Here is a 17647-nt window from a genome sequence, read left to right on the forward strand (position 1 = left end):
TCTGGCTGCTGTTGTTTTTAATCTCAAAGGTGATGGATAAAAACAAAAACACAAAGAGCAGGAGTGGCGCACACAGAGTGTCTCGGTTAATCACATACAGAGTCTTATTTATACATATATTTATATAGCAGAGCCATTTCTCCCACTTGTACAGCCTCTTGATTGTAACACGGAAATAAACCCACATTCCCGGGGTGAGAGAGCGAGAGGAAAGAGTGAAAGAGAAACAAAAACAGTCATCTACATTAGAAAACCTACCGGCCATTCGTTTTTCTGTTGTTGTTTTTTTATAGATTTATACATCAGAGAAGCATCAGTATTCATTACAAAAATAGTAATATAGTTAATATAGATGCGCTGGGAGATTTGATTGAGTCGATGCAGATGCACAGTCTCCAGCGAGGAAATGAAGAGCCGCTCTGTGCGCCTCGATGAGTGTTGTTACAGAAGTCCACCTCAGTCAAAGAGTCAGTTATCATCGGAAAGAGGTTAAGGGTTTAATTTAATCAACAAAACTTTTAGAAAATGAGTACATAAAAAAATAAAGAGGAGGAGGAGGTGTTAGTGCACTGATGAAAGCTGAAACAGTTTCAGGGAAAAGTGCTGCCAGGATCCAGAAAAACATGCGCTTAACAAAAAGAAAGATGAGTTACAGAAAAGTGTTAAAGGCTTTTCAGCAGCTCCACCTTCACACAGCTGCTGTCAGGAGGAGAAAAAGTGTAAGACGAATGGAGGAGCCCATGGGATTGAAGTGTTATTGCTGGGGATGTTTGTGTTTTTTTTAAATTTGGTGTTAACATGTGAGGAATTCGGGGATGAAGAGGGGAGTTATTGCTGAGGGTAGTAGGGCTGTTGCTGAGGGGGTTGTTGTGGGTAGCCTGGGTAGGGCTGTCCTGCTGGAGCAGTTCCTGGGTATCCTCCCTGACCCGGAGTCTGGTAGGGCATGTAGGGCATGTTGGGCATGTTGTACTGGCCGTAAGCATAAGGATTGTAGCCCATAGGCATCTGGTAGTACCTGCAGGGAAAAGACAACAGACGAGACAAACTTCAAACATTGTATAATCAAAACACTTCAGAGTCAAAGGTTGCAGACTTCATTTAAAAGTTATAATGAAGCAAGTAACGCCCTCTTCTAGCATCAGTATACAGAGCTAGAACTGAGTTTGGGTTTAATGGCATTTGCAGCTGGTAAAATTAAAGACCATCTATAGATTTTTAATTGCTCCATGTTTACTGAGAAGATATTTCATGCACTTTATCTTCAACCTGTAACTGCAGCTTTTCATCTTTAGTTTTTTTTCTCAAATTATTTGCTTCACTGAAGCCAGAAATCTGTTCCTGTCACGTTTTCTTCTTATAAAAAGTAGCAGCAGAGACTCTCCGACCAATGAGAATGCGAGCCGGTCAACCTGCAGCAGTTTTTTTGTCACTTTAAGGACCAAATGAGGTGCTCAGATCTGAGAAATCCACTGAAAAAAAAAAACAAAACAGAGAGGACAGATTTGAAAACTGACCCAGGGTAGCCTTGGTAGGTGGGGTAAGGTGGTCCCTGGGCCTGGGGTGCCATGGGTGGTGGGTTGTTAGTGGGAGCGGCAGCAGGTTGTGAGCTGGCGGGTGTGGTGGAGGCTGCCTGAGGGATCATGCTTGGTGGAGGTGGCCTGGCTGGGGGCTGGGGCTTTGACTCGGGTTGTTGAGGCTGCACAGGCTGGAAGACGTAGAGGGAGAGAACAGAAAGATGAGCACACGACTGACAGATGTTGATAATATTCAATGTTGGGCTGAGTATCAGCTTACAAAAACGGTTCTGGGTGCAGGGGTCGGTCCGGGAGCCGGGGCGGCGGGGCCGGAGGGGGCAGCGGGAGTGCTCTGATAGGCGGGAACGTTGAAGGCTGGAGCGCTGGGCTCTCGAGCGATGCTCTGCTGCAGGTCCCTGAGAGCAAAAATCAAACATCACAAACAGCAAATAAAACAGAACCCAACTGCAAAAACAGTCTTCCTTCTTGGCCAGCTTGGAATGACCGTGCGGGTACGTACTTGAGGAGTTCATCGCGCTCCGTCTTACGGGCGAAAACGATGTCGCTGCATTTGTTCTGGAACTTGAGCAGGATTTCTGTCAGGTCGTTGTAGAACTGAGCGGGGAGAAACAAACGGGGACAAAAATAACTAACCCGGTTTGGGACGCACAAAAGTAGAGCACATCTGACAAAAGATATGCATCGCTGCGGCACGGCTGGTCCTGCTGTTCTGCTGAGCACGTACCTTGGTGCCCTCGCGCAGGTTGTTGCTGATCTCCATGTAGCTGTCGTGGGCCGAGGCCAGCTTCTTGAGGACCTCCTCCCTCTGGTTGGAGTCTGCGTTGGACTGCTTCAGGCTGCTGAACTCCTGGTGGGACGTCTGGAAGCAGATCGCAGGTCGAGAGGACGGTTAACCTCCGACTCCTTTTATTATGTATGCACTTTATGTCCATCTATACATTCTTTTAATCCGATACAGTTAAAGCGTCATTCCCGTGAGGGAATTCTGACCCAATTTAAGGAATAAACACACATAAAAGCCGCACACTTCCCACCAAAGCCGCCTGTACCTGAACTTTCCCCAGCAGCTCTTCCTGTGTGCGGAGGCTGGCCTGCACTCGCTGGTTGTAGCTGCCGTACAGCTGGTCGAGCTGGCCCAGCGACAGCTGCTCCTCATTGATTGCTCCATCCTGAGCCAGCGCCGTCAGGAAGGTGGTGGACATGTCAAAGGTCACGGACTTGATCTCTCCCTCCATGGTCTCCCTCTCTTTCTTTACCTCCTCCAGCTGAGCGAGCAGAGAGCGCAGCACGTTCACTACCTACAGGGGAAGGTAGACAGATGACTTTTCCACAGTCCGACATTAACCTCCGACCTCTCACCCTCGTTACAGTGAGTCCAGCAGCTGGAGAGAGGTGCAGTTCTTTCAGTTCTGCTTGCTTAGTTATTTGAGCTCCCCAGTGAAACACAACACAGTATCAGCAAAAAAAAGAAAAGAAAAAGAAAAAAGAAAAAGGGAGGCAGTGAGGGGAGGAGGTAAAGGGCCATAAGGAACACAATGTCCACCGGGGGTTTCTGTGCAGCAGGAGTCGACGTTTATGGGACACACACACATTTAAAAAAAAAAAGCACATTCCCAATATTTAAGCTCACAAACAAAGATGTCAGACAGACCTCGCTGCCCTGTAGTGTCTTGGTCGGGTTGGCAGAGGGGATGGCGGCGTTGAGCTCGTTCTCTGGTTTACACAGCAGGGCGATCATGTCACAGTGGGTGTTGTAGCGGTCCCTCACCACCTGGTCGGCCTGCACTGCCTTGTCCAAGATGCTGCGGAAGTTAGCGCCCTCTGTGTAGGGAGAGGATTAGAGGGACTAAGAGAGGGCTTTTTACAGCACATAAACTTGCACGACAAGTTTGTGTCCAATAAATTAAGAATTTCCTGTTGTTCTTTTGCAGCGCGCTCAGTGTGTAATGGCCCCAATAAATAAATTAAAAAAAAAAAAAAGCCCAACACCAACAACAAATGAGAGCAACAATCTTCCTTGGCATACCGGTTCGAAGGGGCTTGTAGAGGTCTCCAGAGGGAGTTCTGCTCCAGCGCTGGCTGAACTTGGTCCTCAGCTCGTTGTCGGTCGTCTCTTCATTGTCCAGCATCTTCAGAGACTAAAGGACGAGAACACAAAGACGCTGAGAGGACAAAAACACCACTGATACACATCGATTAGCACAAAAGTGCTGTACATCTAAAATAATCAGAGGACATAACACCAGCATAAGATAACAGAGTTTAAAGACACATAAAATGAGGAAACCCGAGTAAGAACCGATTCTGAAGGTGGGTTTTCAAACGGGTTTGAATATGTATCATGTTGGGGAGGTCCTGATGACACATGAGGAATCTGTTAGACTATTTGGATATTCTTATTATTGTTATTATAATGTCAGGATACGGAAAAATTGCTCATACAGCTGGTGAGATCCTGTCATTGTGGCATGTATTTTCAGAAACTGCCACACTTGAGGCACACGAAGCAGCGATTATTACATCAGTGATTATAAACTTTGCTCGTCCACATTTGTCTGCCTCGTGTACTTTTTAACGATCACTCAACATGCATGTTAAATAAAAAAACTGAAACTGCAGTTTAATTAAAAATAAAAACTCAATATATAAAAAATTAAAATCTCAAATAACAGTCATTTTTTGGCGAGCTCAATCGTATTTTCGTCTTTTTTTTCTTTTTTACCTCCTTTTAGTCTTATTAATGACTACTTTTTAGGAAAATTAGGGCATTTCAGTTTGGACTTTTCAACTCTGCCAACAAACTTGGAGGCAGATTGTGCTTTATGTTTTCCCTCCCATCTGTTTATTTGTTTGTCAGCATGATGTTTAAAAAATGGGTTGGCTGAAGCCGGTGGACAGACAGTCCTTGGCCCAACGATCAGTGGATTAGATTCCTGTGATGATGCGGATCTGGGATTTCCGCCATTAGGAACGATTAAGAGGTTTTTTAGCATTAATACACTCTTCTGGTAATAATGGTGGTAGAAAACTCCAACATTCGCGGCGTCCAAGCCAGGATTCATATGCTACGTTTTGAAGAAAGCAAAGCCATATGACGAACAAGCTGTTTGCAGCCTGTTGTTCTAAAAGCGGCTTCTTTGCTTTGTTAAACAGATTTTGGGGTCGCTGCAAGCAGGAAGGTCAGAGGGCACGTGTCTGCTCGCGTCACCGACCTCATCCAGGATCTCTCTGTTGCGGGTCAACAGCTCGGGCAGGTCTTTGATGAGCTGCTCGATGCTCTGCAGTCCTCCGTGCTGCACGACGTTCCTGGCCTTCTCAGCAATGGATTGTGGGATGGAGTCTCCTGACAGATCCTCCAGAGCAGCTGGCAGGTTTAGAGACGCCAACACCCTGATGGAGAAATGCATCATCTGTCAGTTATTACGGCTGCTTGAACATTAATTTGTAGCTCGTCAGCACAGAGCTCATTAAAAACAGCTTTTACAAAGTTTACTTGGCGAAAATGAGTTAAAGTAAATATTTTCATTTTACTGCTTTAATTTAATGACAATGCACTCATGTTGACGTCGTTGGCTCAAATTTCTAATAAAGATCTTCAAACGATGTGCTGAGAGCGCCGCACTGACGACACGAGTGCTTTTATCGACACATTAATGGTACCTGATGCTCCCTCATGTTATGAATTATTAAATTTATTTACAGAAGCACTTACTGACATGTTAACAGGAAGACAGAGTGGTTTACACAAACAGCAACTCGTATGAGAGTTTCCACATAAACTCGGATGGTGAAGTCGTTCTTTTTACGTTACACAGAGCAGGACATCTTCCAAGAAATACTCCTGCATCAGGACACATGATCGCCACTGCTTCTCCAAAATACTGCTCTATTCTCACACGGGCCTGATGTGATGTCATGCAAACTTTGAGAGAGACACGACAGGCAGAATCCCGAATAGAAATCTTTGAATCTTCACCATCTTTAACACACGAGCCAATCGTGTCGTCACACTCTCATTCATAGTAGTTTGTAGGCTGCCTTCTTTCAGCTGCTCCCTTTAGTTGTCGTCCCCATCTCACCCATTCCCAGCATCCTCCTCTGTTCTCCTTCACTACATCCATGAACCTTCTTTGTGGTCTTCCTCTTCTCCTTCTGCCTGACTTTGTCTCCAGATCTTGCTCACTCTCAGCATCTCCAGCTCAGCCTCCTGTCTTTTTGTTAGAACCACCGTATCTAAACCGTACATTGTGTACTATCCTAGACGTTTCCTTTCGCTGTGTGTAGTAAAGTGTACTTTTTACACACCCATAACATGAATTAGGATTTCTTATGGTGCTCTGGTGGATAGGGGAAAGGCAAGTATGGTGGTGTTGCCTCACAGCAAGAAGATCCAGGGTCCTCTCGCCCTACGGTAGCTGAGATAGGCTCCAGCAACCCTGACTTGGATAAGCGGAAGAAACTGAATGGCTGGCTCTGATTGGAGAAGCCACGTTGATCACGTTGCAGAAGCCATATTGGATGTGTTTTTTCTTTTTTTGTTTGTTTTGTGTGCGCAGTAAAAGTTACTTATGGGGAAAAAAGACCAGCTTCACCTGTGAGTCTATATATGCAGTTTTCAATGAAAACCAGAACATCAACATAATAGCTCATCCGGCTCATCCTGTGATCCATCACAGTTCACAGGTTCTTGTATTAAAGTCAGAAAGAAAGTGCACAAACTAATAAGAATTCAAATCCACTGAGCAGTCACCGAGGCTCACAGTCAGTCATATCTAGGACAAACTCAATCTCATTCACTCGAATCTCACCAATACTCCAGGAGGAGCAGCAACTCTCATATTTCATTTAGATGGAGGCTTTAAAATTACTGCCACAATCATTGATCATGAATCTTTCTTTAAAATCATAAACCTTGTTTGCAGTAGCAAACTGGCTGATAATTCAGGTTCTCGCATAAAGCTTCACATGTGATGGCGGAGAATCGCTCAGAGCTGGAGCTCATGTGAGCATATAGCTTTACAGACACAGCACAGCATACCCGTTGCAGAGATTAGTCGCCTCCCTCATGGTTCCCACCAGTCTGTTAACAGTCTCGGCCTTCCTCTGGCTGTAAATGCTCATGGACTGCTGCACGGCCATGGGAACCATCTTCTCAAACAAGTCTGAAGTGAAAAGATCGAGACAGGCAAATGGTTTTAAACAAAAAAAAAAAAGAAAAGAAAAAAAAGTCAGTTTTCAGATCATATAAAGAGTCAGCTGAGCATCATTCTCAGCACAGCTTCTTTTAGTTTTATCAGATTATTTCATCATCTCAGTATGGAGGTGTGTCCGCGGTTCGTACCTGAAAATTTCTGACTGAGTGGGGGTGTGATGGCGGTTGGTTTGACCAGCGCTGCTTTGCCGATTTGCTCGAGGTCTTTGACTTCAGGCACCCGGTCATGGTAGATAAAGTCGTTGTCTTTCTTAGCTGCTGTGAGGGATCGGTTGATCTTGTCTGTCAGATCCTTAACGCTCACGTACTCGTCGTAACGAGACGCCACAGTCTTAACCAGCTCTGCTGCGTGCTGGATTGATCAAATAAGGGAGGAAAAGTTGTGGAGAAGCATTTAAAAACAAACAAACAATAATATATAAATATATATACACAATATTATTATATTATATTTTTTGTTTTTCTAAAGGGCTGTAAAGCGAGGGGAAACCTGTGTACCTGCAGACGAGCAATCTCCTCCCCGAACCTCTTCTTCTGCTTGGCCAGGACGCTCTGATGCAGCTCGGCGTTGGCTTGCATGATGCAGTGCTTAGCCGCAAGCACTGGAAGCACTTCCTGAAAATAAAAATACTGACGAGGGAGCAGCAACCACAGAGCAACACGCAGGCATGCATACATATATAAAAACACACGCACATACACGCACAGTGGCAACGCAAACCATAAGATGGCAGGCGCACATCAGCGAGGTAAAAAAAAAAAAATAAAAAAAAAAAAATAAATAAAAATAAAAAAAAATCACAGAAGCCAGTGACAGACAGGGGTGACAGAGAGGCGTGCAAACACAACACAAGCGCGCACGCACAGACACAACCAGGGCAAACGCCAGCACCACGGCGAGGGATGCAGAAAGAAAGGAAGACAACGAGAGAGAAAAACAGAACAGGCCATGAGTGTTTTAACCTTCCAGAAAAAGCTGCTTCATCAAACATCCCAAAACCAGGTGTGTGTGTGTGTGTGTGTGTGTGTAGAATGGGTCCACTGTCCAGCTTTTTAAAATGTTTTTTTATTATTACCTGGTAAGTTTTCATACTTTTAGGTTTGACTTTGTTTGTTTACATCTGCAATACAGCTCCTACTACTAATATATACTGAGGCAACTGAGGGAAAGAGTTAAGTCAACTTCCTCCTGATTGGCTGCCCCTTGCAAACAGAAGCTTTTATCAGCAGGCGAGTGGGACAGCTGCGCTCACATATTAAGCATGACTGAGCTGTCTGAATCCTGAATCATGTCCTCATTTTTCAAATCTCTGGCCATGTTTAATATGAGTGTTACGGCTCAGCGGGGTCTGGAGTGATTTTCGTCCAGTAGGTGTTTTCTCCTCTCGCGTACTTTAGGTACTGACCTTGGCAGCTGGCCACAGTCAGCAATTAGGACAGGTAGGTCAGGGAGGGGAGCACAGTTGTCCTTGCAGTGCAGTGACTTTGTGTTTTAGCTCAGAGGGAGAGGAGGGTTTAACTTACTCCGTTTTGTTATGTTCCTTCTTTTGATGGTGATCATGACTCGTCTGTCTCTTAGTTTAATTAATAATAATAATTTAAAAAAAATTCTTTATTCTGCTCCTTTTTTCCCCCCCAACCCAGAAACTTTACGTCCCCATATGCTCTGGACTTTTAGGTGAATGTAACTATGAGGACAAACTGCTGTAACAGCATATATGAAGCTACTTTCTCGTCACACTTTATTTCCTCGTCACAAGGGCAAGGCATAATTAGTGACTTTTAAATAGTCCCAGATTTGTCCTATCAGAGACATCTAAAGATTTTTATTTATCAACAATAAAATATGGAGAAAAGAAATCTCAGTAGAAGCTGAAAGCAAGTCTCGTTTTATACAATTAACTAACGAAATATTAACCGATTGTGTTTTTTGTTGGCTGACAAATTGATTGATAAATCCTTTCAGGTTTAAGGTATGCAGATGGAGAATTTTGCGTTTTTATTGTAAGAAAAAATATTTTTCAATAAGCTATAATTTACATTTGTACAGTTTATATCAAACAACATCATTTCTAACACGTCACAGCTGTTACATGTAGACATGTGGAAATTCCCACATTTAAATACTTCAGTTATAACTCATAACAGCTGCTTTTTTCTTTTTTGATCTGCTTAACTCCAAAATATTAAACGTGCAGCGTGGACCTTTGTTAGTGTGTGTGTGTGTCTATGTGTGGTTGCAACATTTAAATTGTTAGTAACTACTTTAAGATGTCTTTGATTAAACGGAGAGAAACCAATCAGAAAGAACACAGGTCAATATGTAGTTGAGTATTAATCAACCAGTCGCAGTGAAAACAGGATGGAAACAGAAAAATGAGAACAGAAAGGGTGTGAATGGGACAGTCCCACAACCCGAGTATTTTTCCCACATATACACAAAACAATACACACAACCAGACACACTCTAAAGCATTAAGAGTCCACGCTCTGCATGTCTGCACCCCACCGAGCACATGGCTGACCGTGGATGTGTGGCTTTCCATCTCGTGGTTAATGTGTAACTTTGTGTGTGTGTGCGTGTGTTCTTCATATACCTTGGGGAGGTTGTCCTTATACTGACACTGCTTGAAGGCATCTCCGTAGAAGTCTGCCGCCTGATTGGCCAGCTTAGCGATGACAGCGTCTTTCATCTTATCTACATGGTGAACAAGAGCCTTTTAAAAGGATGCACCAGGCAAAGACAAACACATGAAAAGACTCCAGATAAGAAGCTGCTTTACTCAAAATCACACATTAACCCTCGAACACTAACGCCGGGTAGTCTGACAGTCCCAGGAAAGGATGGACCAAAGAACAAATTCCCACTTCCATTATTTATTTATTTTTAAGATTTTTTTTTTAAATTATCACCAAATTCTTCACCAATTTTAGAAACTTGGAGTGCGCTTGTGATTCTTTTTTCCATTTTATGAGATTTACTTTAACATAATTTGATGGGAAGTATTTTTTCTCGGTACATCCAGTAAAATAGACCCAACGTTAATGATAATGATGCTGGTTGGTTGCTTTGGTCAAACTCTAAAGTGGTTCTCTGAGTGGTTTTCAGGGCTGACTGCTTCCACTGCATTAAAACATCATAGCAATACATGTTAGAAAAGTAATCTACAACAAAATTACACAACTTCTCAGCAGATGAGTTCTTGTTTTTTTATATAAGAACCTATCTTTAAAACTCCAACACACAAACTGTGCAGACAGAATGGGGACAGAAGCTGAGTTAACTGGGACCTAAACTGCTCCCATCAGCACTGGAAATTAATCTTGAGACCAAAAAAAAAACTGCTTAAGTGGGTAATTAAAGATGATATATAATTAATTAAAGTACAATACTTCATTTTATTTGTAACATAAGCTTCTGTGAAAATGTTAACTTGCAAGATGGCCCACAGAGTAAAACTCTTAAGCAGTAGCATGCACTTTTTAAAAGTATTCAAAGGGGCTTAAAATAGAATCTGTGTTTTAAATAAATGATCATCAAAATGCACTGAAAGGCTCAGTCATGTCTTCAGGGTCAGGGCTTTGGTACCTGAAGTGGCTTTAAGAAAGAAGACCTCCTGGGCCTGGGCCAGCATGATGAGGCTCAGGGTGCCTACAGTCTCAGGGGAGATGTCCATGGTGGGCTCCCTGTTCAGAGCAGACAGCACCGTGTCCTTGATGTGGCCAAACGCCCCGCTGGCCAGCTAAAGGAAGACACCAAGAGGAAAAAAATGAATCCAATCCAAAACTAAAATATGATTTTTCCCCAAAACAGAGCTAACTGTGGCTTTCAGCCAGCTCCACGGGCCTCAAATGCATCATCAATGTGCAGGAGATCACACAGATCATAGATAGCAGCACCATCAGGTCACATGTTTGATAAGAGCGTCACATGTTAGAAAAGAAATAAAAATACAAATTTGCAAGTCCCGCCTGTTTCTGTCACACTCGGGTCTCGAGCTTGGAGTGAAACATGTCAGATTTGCATTTTGTTTGTTTGTCTGGTTAAACACTCGTTCTGAAGCTTTTCATCCTTCTGGGGAAGCAGATCAATGCAAATATTTACTATCATCAGTGAAAAAGTCAGACTGATGCATTTCACTTCAATTCCTCGAAACCTTAGAAAGATGGGGCTAAACTTTATGAAGTTCATCCTGATAAATTTCTGACAAAGAGGACAAAAATAGATGTACAGCAGAGTAAACCCAAAACAGCTGTAACAGGATGGATCATAAACGTGCTACAAAGAGCTTTGAACATTTCCTGGCTTCAAACACACAGGCAACCGAAACAGAGGAGAGAAACACTCGGTGCATCTACTCTCTGGAGAACATTTGCACAAACATTTGAATCCTGAATTTTACCCCTTTTCTAAATTTCAGAAACAAGAAGAATTGACTCAGTTAAAACAAACAAACAAAAAACAACAGAAAAACAAACACAAAAGTTGAATATTTCTCCACATTTTTGTAAAAGACAGCTTGAGTGAACTGTTTTATGAGGGACAAAGGTATAAATTATCTTTTTTTGGTGGGCTCCGGGTTTAGGTTTTGTTTAAGGATAACTAAATATCATCTAAGTTTTAACAGTGATGGTATACTGTATGTTACTGTGTGGTAGTACACCCACCTGATAGTATTTGGCAGAGGTCTTCAGTCCCTCGTCATTATCCAGATTCTGCTCTGAGGCGATCTGACTGGCCAGAGCTGCCACGTTGAACAACACACACGTCTTCTCATAGCCCAAACTGGCCAGAGCTGCAACACAAAAGCACAAGAGGGCTCACTCTCAGTTCCACAAAATAATTGAGATTTTCCACTAACCAAATGTGACGCAGCATACAAAAACACAGCCAAAATTTTCCTTTATTACTATATAAAATGTTACTTTTCCTAAAATTTCAAAAGTTCTAGATCAACATGCTTTTATTTGATTTATTTCTATAAATTTTTATCTCCAACATGTCAAACCGTGTTTGTTCTTTGAATTATTGTGGTTTAGTCACAGTGCAAATAGATAAATAGTCATTTACAGTAAGTTTGTAAATTATTAAACTTCTGATAAAAACACTGCTACGCTTATAACAAACTGTTGATTGATCACAGTCACGTGACGTTATCGCCACAAGCTTTAAGTGGCCAGCATTACAAAGAGGGAAAATCTCATTGGTCAGGTCGCACCCCTAGGTGTGTGTAGCTGCACTGAGCTGGGGATTTCCCATCCCAGCTGAGAGGTTTGCTCATTACATATTTCTGAGAGATATTTAGAGACAGCGAAGTCGAGATAACAAACACTGACAATATTGGAAAGTCCAGGTTTTTGTGACTACGTCACTGCTTTTGTTTTTGTCAGGATTCTGTCTCTTCTTGCGCTGCACGGGTGAGAAAACTCACATAGAGGACAAAGTGACATCAGTTTTTTTCCCCACTGAATATTGTTTCAGGTTGTTGAAACAGCTGTTTGCATAGATTTACACAAACAAGCATTTCAACCTCTTAACATCAACATTTTCATTCCTCCAAATTAACAGAAACAATCCAATGGTTGAGAACTCCAGCTGATCAATATGACGTATGAGTAACTGTGTGTGCATGCGATTTCCCCTTGCTCTGTTACACAAGAAACACATGTCAGCACCACATACTTCTTTATGAAATCTTTCTAACTCCATATGACATCTTGTTGGGCCTGTTGCGTATGTGCATTGAATTAAAAAGAATTGTTTCTCACTGGGTGTGTTTCATGTCTGTGTATGTGAAAGAAAGAGATGAAAACACAAAGAGACAGGAGGAATAAAAGACAGAACAACAATTACGTACCTCAGGGGCAGAGTTTTAAATTTACCGGAACTATTGTGATATCATTTCCTCCTTTTACAGCCAACTGTTATACACACAATGACATGCATGTGTTCTTATGGAGGTAAAAATACGTGTTAAAAAAGCCAAACTTACCGAGCTTGACGGAGCCGCCAAACAGCGATCCTTTATCAAAGGCATCCTTCCATGTGAAGGTTAAGCAGAGCTGCAGAAACAGGAAGAGGCTTTGTGTTTAAGTGCTTCGGCTCAGTAACTAACACATGGTCATGTATGCTGCAGCTCAATCATTTACCTGGTTTTCAGAAAAGGGGAACTTGGGCTCGACGGCACACAGCTGATCATAATATCTGCGGAGAGAGACGAAACACCACAGATTGAAACTTTGATTTTGTTTATATCTAAATCCAGAAATAACGTTTCTCTAAAAATTACTCAAAGTGACTTCAATTCATGGTAAGTTAGGAAAAAAGTAATGAAGATACTTTGAAACATAATTGAAATGAATCAGCTGTATAGAGGTAGAGAATGTTATGACATCTGTGGTGTGAGGAAGCTCAGCCATTTCAGAGTCATCTGACAATGACTCAGGAAACAACATCACACACACGCACATACACACACACCTCGGCTCTTTGTCCTATCAGTATCAGCGCCTGTGATGTGTGAGCGGTCTATTCTGAGGTATGACATCAGGGAATCCCTTTTACCGATCCTTCAACATTTCTCTCCTTAACTCAAAACACATCAGTAAACACACACTGGTGTTCAAAACAGAACAAACTCCATACAAAGTTTGTTTCCTATTCTCTCTCTCCCTCTGTCTCTCACTCACACACACACACACACACACACACACACACACACACACACACCTGAGAAGCGGAAAGGTGAGCCGAGGCGTGCCACCTGGTTAGCTCGAGAGAGAAAGAAAGGGTCCTACGCAAACAATGGTCACCATAGTGACACAATGCTAACATTCAGTGATGGCGGCTTAATCAGTTTCAGCATGCTTCTGATCGGTCCTGAGCAGACTGCTACTAACCCACAGGTCCCACATCACACACAAAAGTCTGTAAGTTAGTTTAACCAACAGATTATTATATTAATCTTTTTCAGACAGAATTATTTTTAAATTGGCTTCTATCAATATTTCCCTCAGAAAACCCAAGAAAACAAAAGAGCATGAACTAGCGCTCACACAGTAAGGAAATTTGTTCACATGTTTTTAGAGAGACAGGACAGAAAAAAATAACTGGGCTGACTTTTGATCAATTATTTCCAGTCAGTTATTTAAAATCAAAATCTTAAAATAAACAAACACAAACTTCAATATACCTACACAACAACAAAAGGTTGGGATCACAAATTTGCATACCTGGACACTTACTAAGGTAATGTGAGCAGACTCTATGCATTAAATAAATCACGAGTCACATTAAAAAGGACAAAGTCCATACCTGTATGTCACCCAGGAATAAGAAACACGCCTGTTCAAGATATATTCATTGCAGAAGAAAGGCTACACTGAAACTAACCCACTAATATACTTTTGTGCCCTTATTTTGGAAGTTAACTTTAATCTCAGCGGTCATAAGAACACATAGGCTGCAGGTATATAATAACCCATCAAGTTTAAGAAAAGTCACAAATATTAAGCTGATTTTGTCCCCCAAATTGAAGTTTATAAACACATTTATCCCTCTCCCTGGAAAATCTAATCTCCCCCCCCCCCCCACAACACAGACTGGGGTTCAGGATTATTTGAGTGCCACATCTCTCTCATCCCTCATTAGTGCCATGCCTCATTTAACAATTATAAGTAAGTGCAGTTACACGGGAGGAAAGGCATCAGTTAACAACATAGAGGTGACAAGGACACAGAGGGACTTTGTGTCACAAAAATATATCACATCTATCCTACCAACTTCCTCTATGCAAAGCACTTAACACAGTGACACCATTTATGCTCAGCTTTATGGAGATCTCAGTGACATCAGCAACTTCTGGCTGACAGGAAAAGGCACGGTCTGGACTCTCTCCCTTTTGTTTTTGCATCTGTAGATGAGCAGACACATACTGAGGCTTTTCTCACCAACACAGCCTCTGTTAGTGCTGACAAACGCGTCAATACTGCCAGTTAGACGTGATTAAGCTGCATTTTGCTATTGCTAACACTCACACTGAAGGCTTCCTTCTCTAGGCATTTGCGACAGGTGTCTGTGTTTTAAGTATAAATTTGTTTCTTACAACTCAGGTTCTTTTCTCACATTGAGAAAGTTCAAATTCAGTGTTTAAGCTAAATCTACACAAGGTACAGTTTTCTTTAAGCCACTTTAGCGTAAAGGCCATAGCTATAAGTGTGAACCAGGTCGGCTTTCCATGCCCAATTTACCCTCAAAAGCAACTGACAGTTCGGTTAAACCAGCCAGCACACCCCGCCTGTATTCCCCCCGCAGGGAAACTTGGCAGGAGTAACAAATGACTCAGTTATTTCCCCGAGAGCGTCCTCCTAGCATCTTAGCTCGGTGTTAGCAGCTCAAAGCTAACCCCGCTGGGTGCGGCGATGGCCGAGCTAAATCAGCGCCACAGGTGAGACAGCCGTCCGAACAGTTGGCGTTAGTTACACAGCAGGCGGTTCACGTGTTATGAAACAGTGTTTTGTTTTTTACCTGAGTAAAATCTCCAGGGAGCTCTCGTGTTTGTCTAGCGGCCTTCCCAGCGCGCTCTTGCGGAGCTTGTTGAGCTCCTCCACGGCGCGGAGATACTCTCCCTGATCCTCGCTCGCCGGGTAAGTAGACGTTACGAATTTCGACAGCGGTTTCACCAGATCCACTTCGGACGATTTTTTCAACGGGACTGAAATAAACGTCGCCATTTCGGCCCGTGAAAGCGCTTTATTAAATCAGAAAAAACAGATGGGAACAGCGAGCCAGGGACACAAACAAGAACGATCTAACCACTTCCTGGATTGTGACAAGCGACGTCAATTACGTAATGGGAAGCGCCGAGGCGCAGCGCGCAGACTCAGTGCCGCTTTACTGAGAAATGAGCAAACGGAAAGAGAAGGAGCTTTGATCTTCTTTTTTTCCGTGATTGAACTCCGCCAAAACCTGGAGTTTAATCTGCTGTAGATTGCTGACCTATATACTGCCAAATATATCTGAAACTTGAAAGCTATCACGTCACTGTCACGAGGTAGAAACTGCAATCAGTTTTTTGTTTTGTTTATGTTTTTGCCAGTTTCCCTTATATGTATCTTTATATATACAGATATTATAAAATCTTATTTGGCAAAAAGAAAAAAATTCAAACGAGATCTGGCCAAGAAAACAACAGAAACTGAAACAATTATAACATAACAGTTCTAAAAATATATCATAAGCGGCCAAAGAGCATTAGATTCATTACAATGTGGAACACAGAGTATGTGCAATGAAGCAGAGTCATAAGAATATTTACAAAACAGGTCATTTCTTTATTTTATATATTCCTCCACTGCAAATCCAAATACAGCTTATTTAGCAAAATAAGCAAGGATATTGGAAATTTAACAAATCGTATACAAACAGCTGGTTGTTCAGTTTGCCTTGCACAAGGAAGCTGAACAACACCAAAGGACCTAGAAGACCACAGAAGAATGCAAAAGTGGATGATGGCAGAATACTTTCTTTGGTTAAGATATACAACTTCACAGCATCTGCGTCAAGAGCGACATATCATTATCAGAAAAAAGCTTCTGAATGTGAAAACAGAGGTGTTTACAAGAAGGTATAAACCACAGGATACAATCAAGAACAGGAAGGCCAGATCACACTTAACTGGAATACACCTAAGAGAGCCTGCACAGTCCTAGAAATAAATTAAATAAAAAAGGAGCATGAAGTTGAACCACAACGATGAGGAGAGAAAATATAGAGAAGGAAAGGATCCGATTCACCTGATCTCAACCCCAAAACCTTTGGGTTACTAAAGATAAAACCGAAAGCAGAGAAATCCACAAACCGCAGCAGCTAAAAGGTGTCATCCAAGGCACATTTGGATGTTTTCACAAACTGTACAGCGCGACTTTATAAAAGCACTGAATATTTTACACGTTATAAATTCTATTTTCTATAATTTCATGTATCCTTTCTTTTGTTTCTTCATTTTCTACGTTGTCACCAAAATGGCGAAACAGTTATGTGCAAACACTTGTCAGTAAAGATGATTATTAAGGAGAGGCATATCCCCCAGAATGTAGACACACTGATGTGGGTTTTTGTCTGGTTTGGTCATTAATTTGCACCTGCTATATTCACTCCTCAGCCCAGGTGTGATACAGCCTCTGATAAGAGAAAACCAGAGTTCACATGATTTTGGGTCCTAAACATCTGCTTTGGGGGCTCACAGGCAGGTGTTTTGTGCTCACAATCTGCTTGATAAATTATGAGTCAATGCAGTGCCTCATTTAATTGTCCTGCAACAAAAGGCACACCACAATTCTTTGTTGATGACCTTTAACACACTCAAAGAGATATGTTCGCTGTCTCCACGCCAGGTGCTTCCTGTTGATCATCTTCTTCGCGCTTATCTCTGGAACATCAGGAACACATTCTGCAAAAACTGTTGCTTATGCAGGTAGGAGCAAAATATGTCTTACCTCTAACCTAGAAAGGAGTCTATATAATGTCCGTGTCTGCAAGTGTGCATGCCTTGGCCTTACTGATGATGATGTTAGAGGTGATTTTTGACAGAAGGATATCAGCAGGGGTCAAAGGGAAGGTTTACAAGATGGTAGTGAGACCTGACGTGACGTATGGTTGGAAATGGTGACACTGATAAAGAGAGAGGAAGCTGAGCTGAAGATGTTGAGACTTTAATGTGGGAGTGAGCAGAAAGGACAAGATTAGAGATGAGCACAACAGAGGGACCATCAAGTTGAGCCATCTGTGGACAACGTCAGAGACACAAGGGTGAAGATGGTTTGGACATGTGCAGAGGAAGGATAGTGGATATACGGGACAAAGGATGTTAAATATGGAGCTGCCAGGCAGCAGTTAAAG

General features: G+C 42.3%; 1 protein-coding gene and 1 long non-coding RNA gene across 3 annotated transcripts in view; one reads left to right on the top strand and one right to left on the bottom strand.

Annotated features, from left to right (window-relative positions):
- On the bottom strand, positions 1-15588 carry pdcd6ip (programmed cell death 6 interacting protein). Of its 2 annotated transcripts, none has more exons than XM_084919040.1 (18): positions 15275-15588; positions 12898-12952; positions 12741-12810; positions 11416-11543; positions 10337-10490; positions 9345-9445; positions 7246-7362; positions 6877-7099; positions 6574-6697; positions 4748-4925; positions 3562-3673; positions 3187-3356; positions 2585-2833; positions 2260-2394; positions 2035-2129; positions 1795-1930; positions 1515-1705; positions 1-1015 (listed from the first exon to the last, which is right to left on the bottom strand). In XM_084919040.1, the coding sequence occupies exons 1-18, from the start codon at positions 15478-15480 to the stop codon at positions 829-831; spliced, it is 2631 nt and encodes an 876-aa protein (XP_084775166.1). In that variant the 5' UTR covers positions 15481-15588; the 3' UTR covers positions 1-828. The 2 variants fall into 2 exon arrangements, with proteins under 2 accessions (XP_084775166.1, XP_084775165.1); XM_084919039.1 differs by having other exon boundaries at positions 7246-7377.
- The window catches only part of LOC146362820 (uncharacterized), a 7037-nt gene continuing 4219 nt past the window's right edge, over positions 14830-17647 (top strand). The window contains exons 1-2 of the long non-coding RNA XR_014799216.1: positions 14830-15194; positions 17143-17222. This is a non-coding gene — a long non-coding RNA (uncharacterized LOC146362820). The remainder of the gene's footprint in view (positions 15195-17142; positions 17223-17647) is intronic.

This window comes from Perissodus microlepis, chromosome 22 (genome assembly GCF_051167445.1).
Source record: "Perissodus microlepis isolate ML-2025 ecotype Zambia chromosome 22, ASM5116744v1, whole genome shotgun sequence".
NCBI lineage: Eukaryota > Metazoa > Chordata > Actinopteri > Cichliformes > Cichlidae > Perissodus > Perissodus microlepis.

Coding starts and splice junctions, on each gene's coding strand:
- pdcd6ip (XM_084919039.1), bottom strand. CDS start 15,480: ATGGCGACGTTTATTTCAGTCCCGTTGAAAAAATCGTCCGAAGTGGAT. Junction 12,953..15,274: donor TCCCTGGAGATTTTACTCAG/GTAAAAAACAAA, acceptor CTCTCTCCGCAG/ATATTATGATCAGCTGTGTG. Junction 2,834..3,186: donor AGACACTACAGGGCAGCGAG/GTCTGTCTGACA, acceptor CTTCCCCTGTAG/GTAGTGAACGTGCTGCGCTC.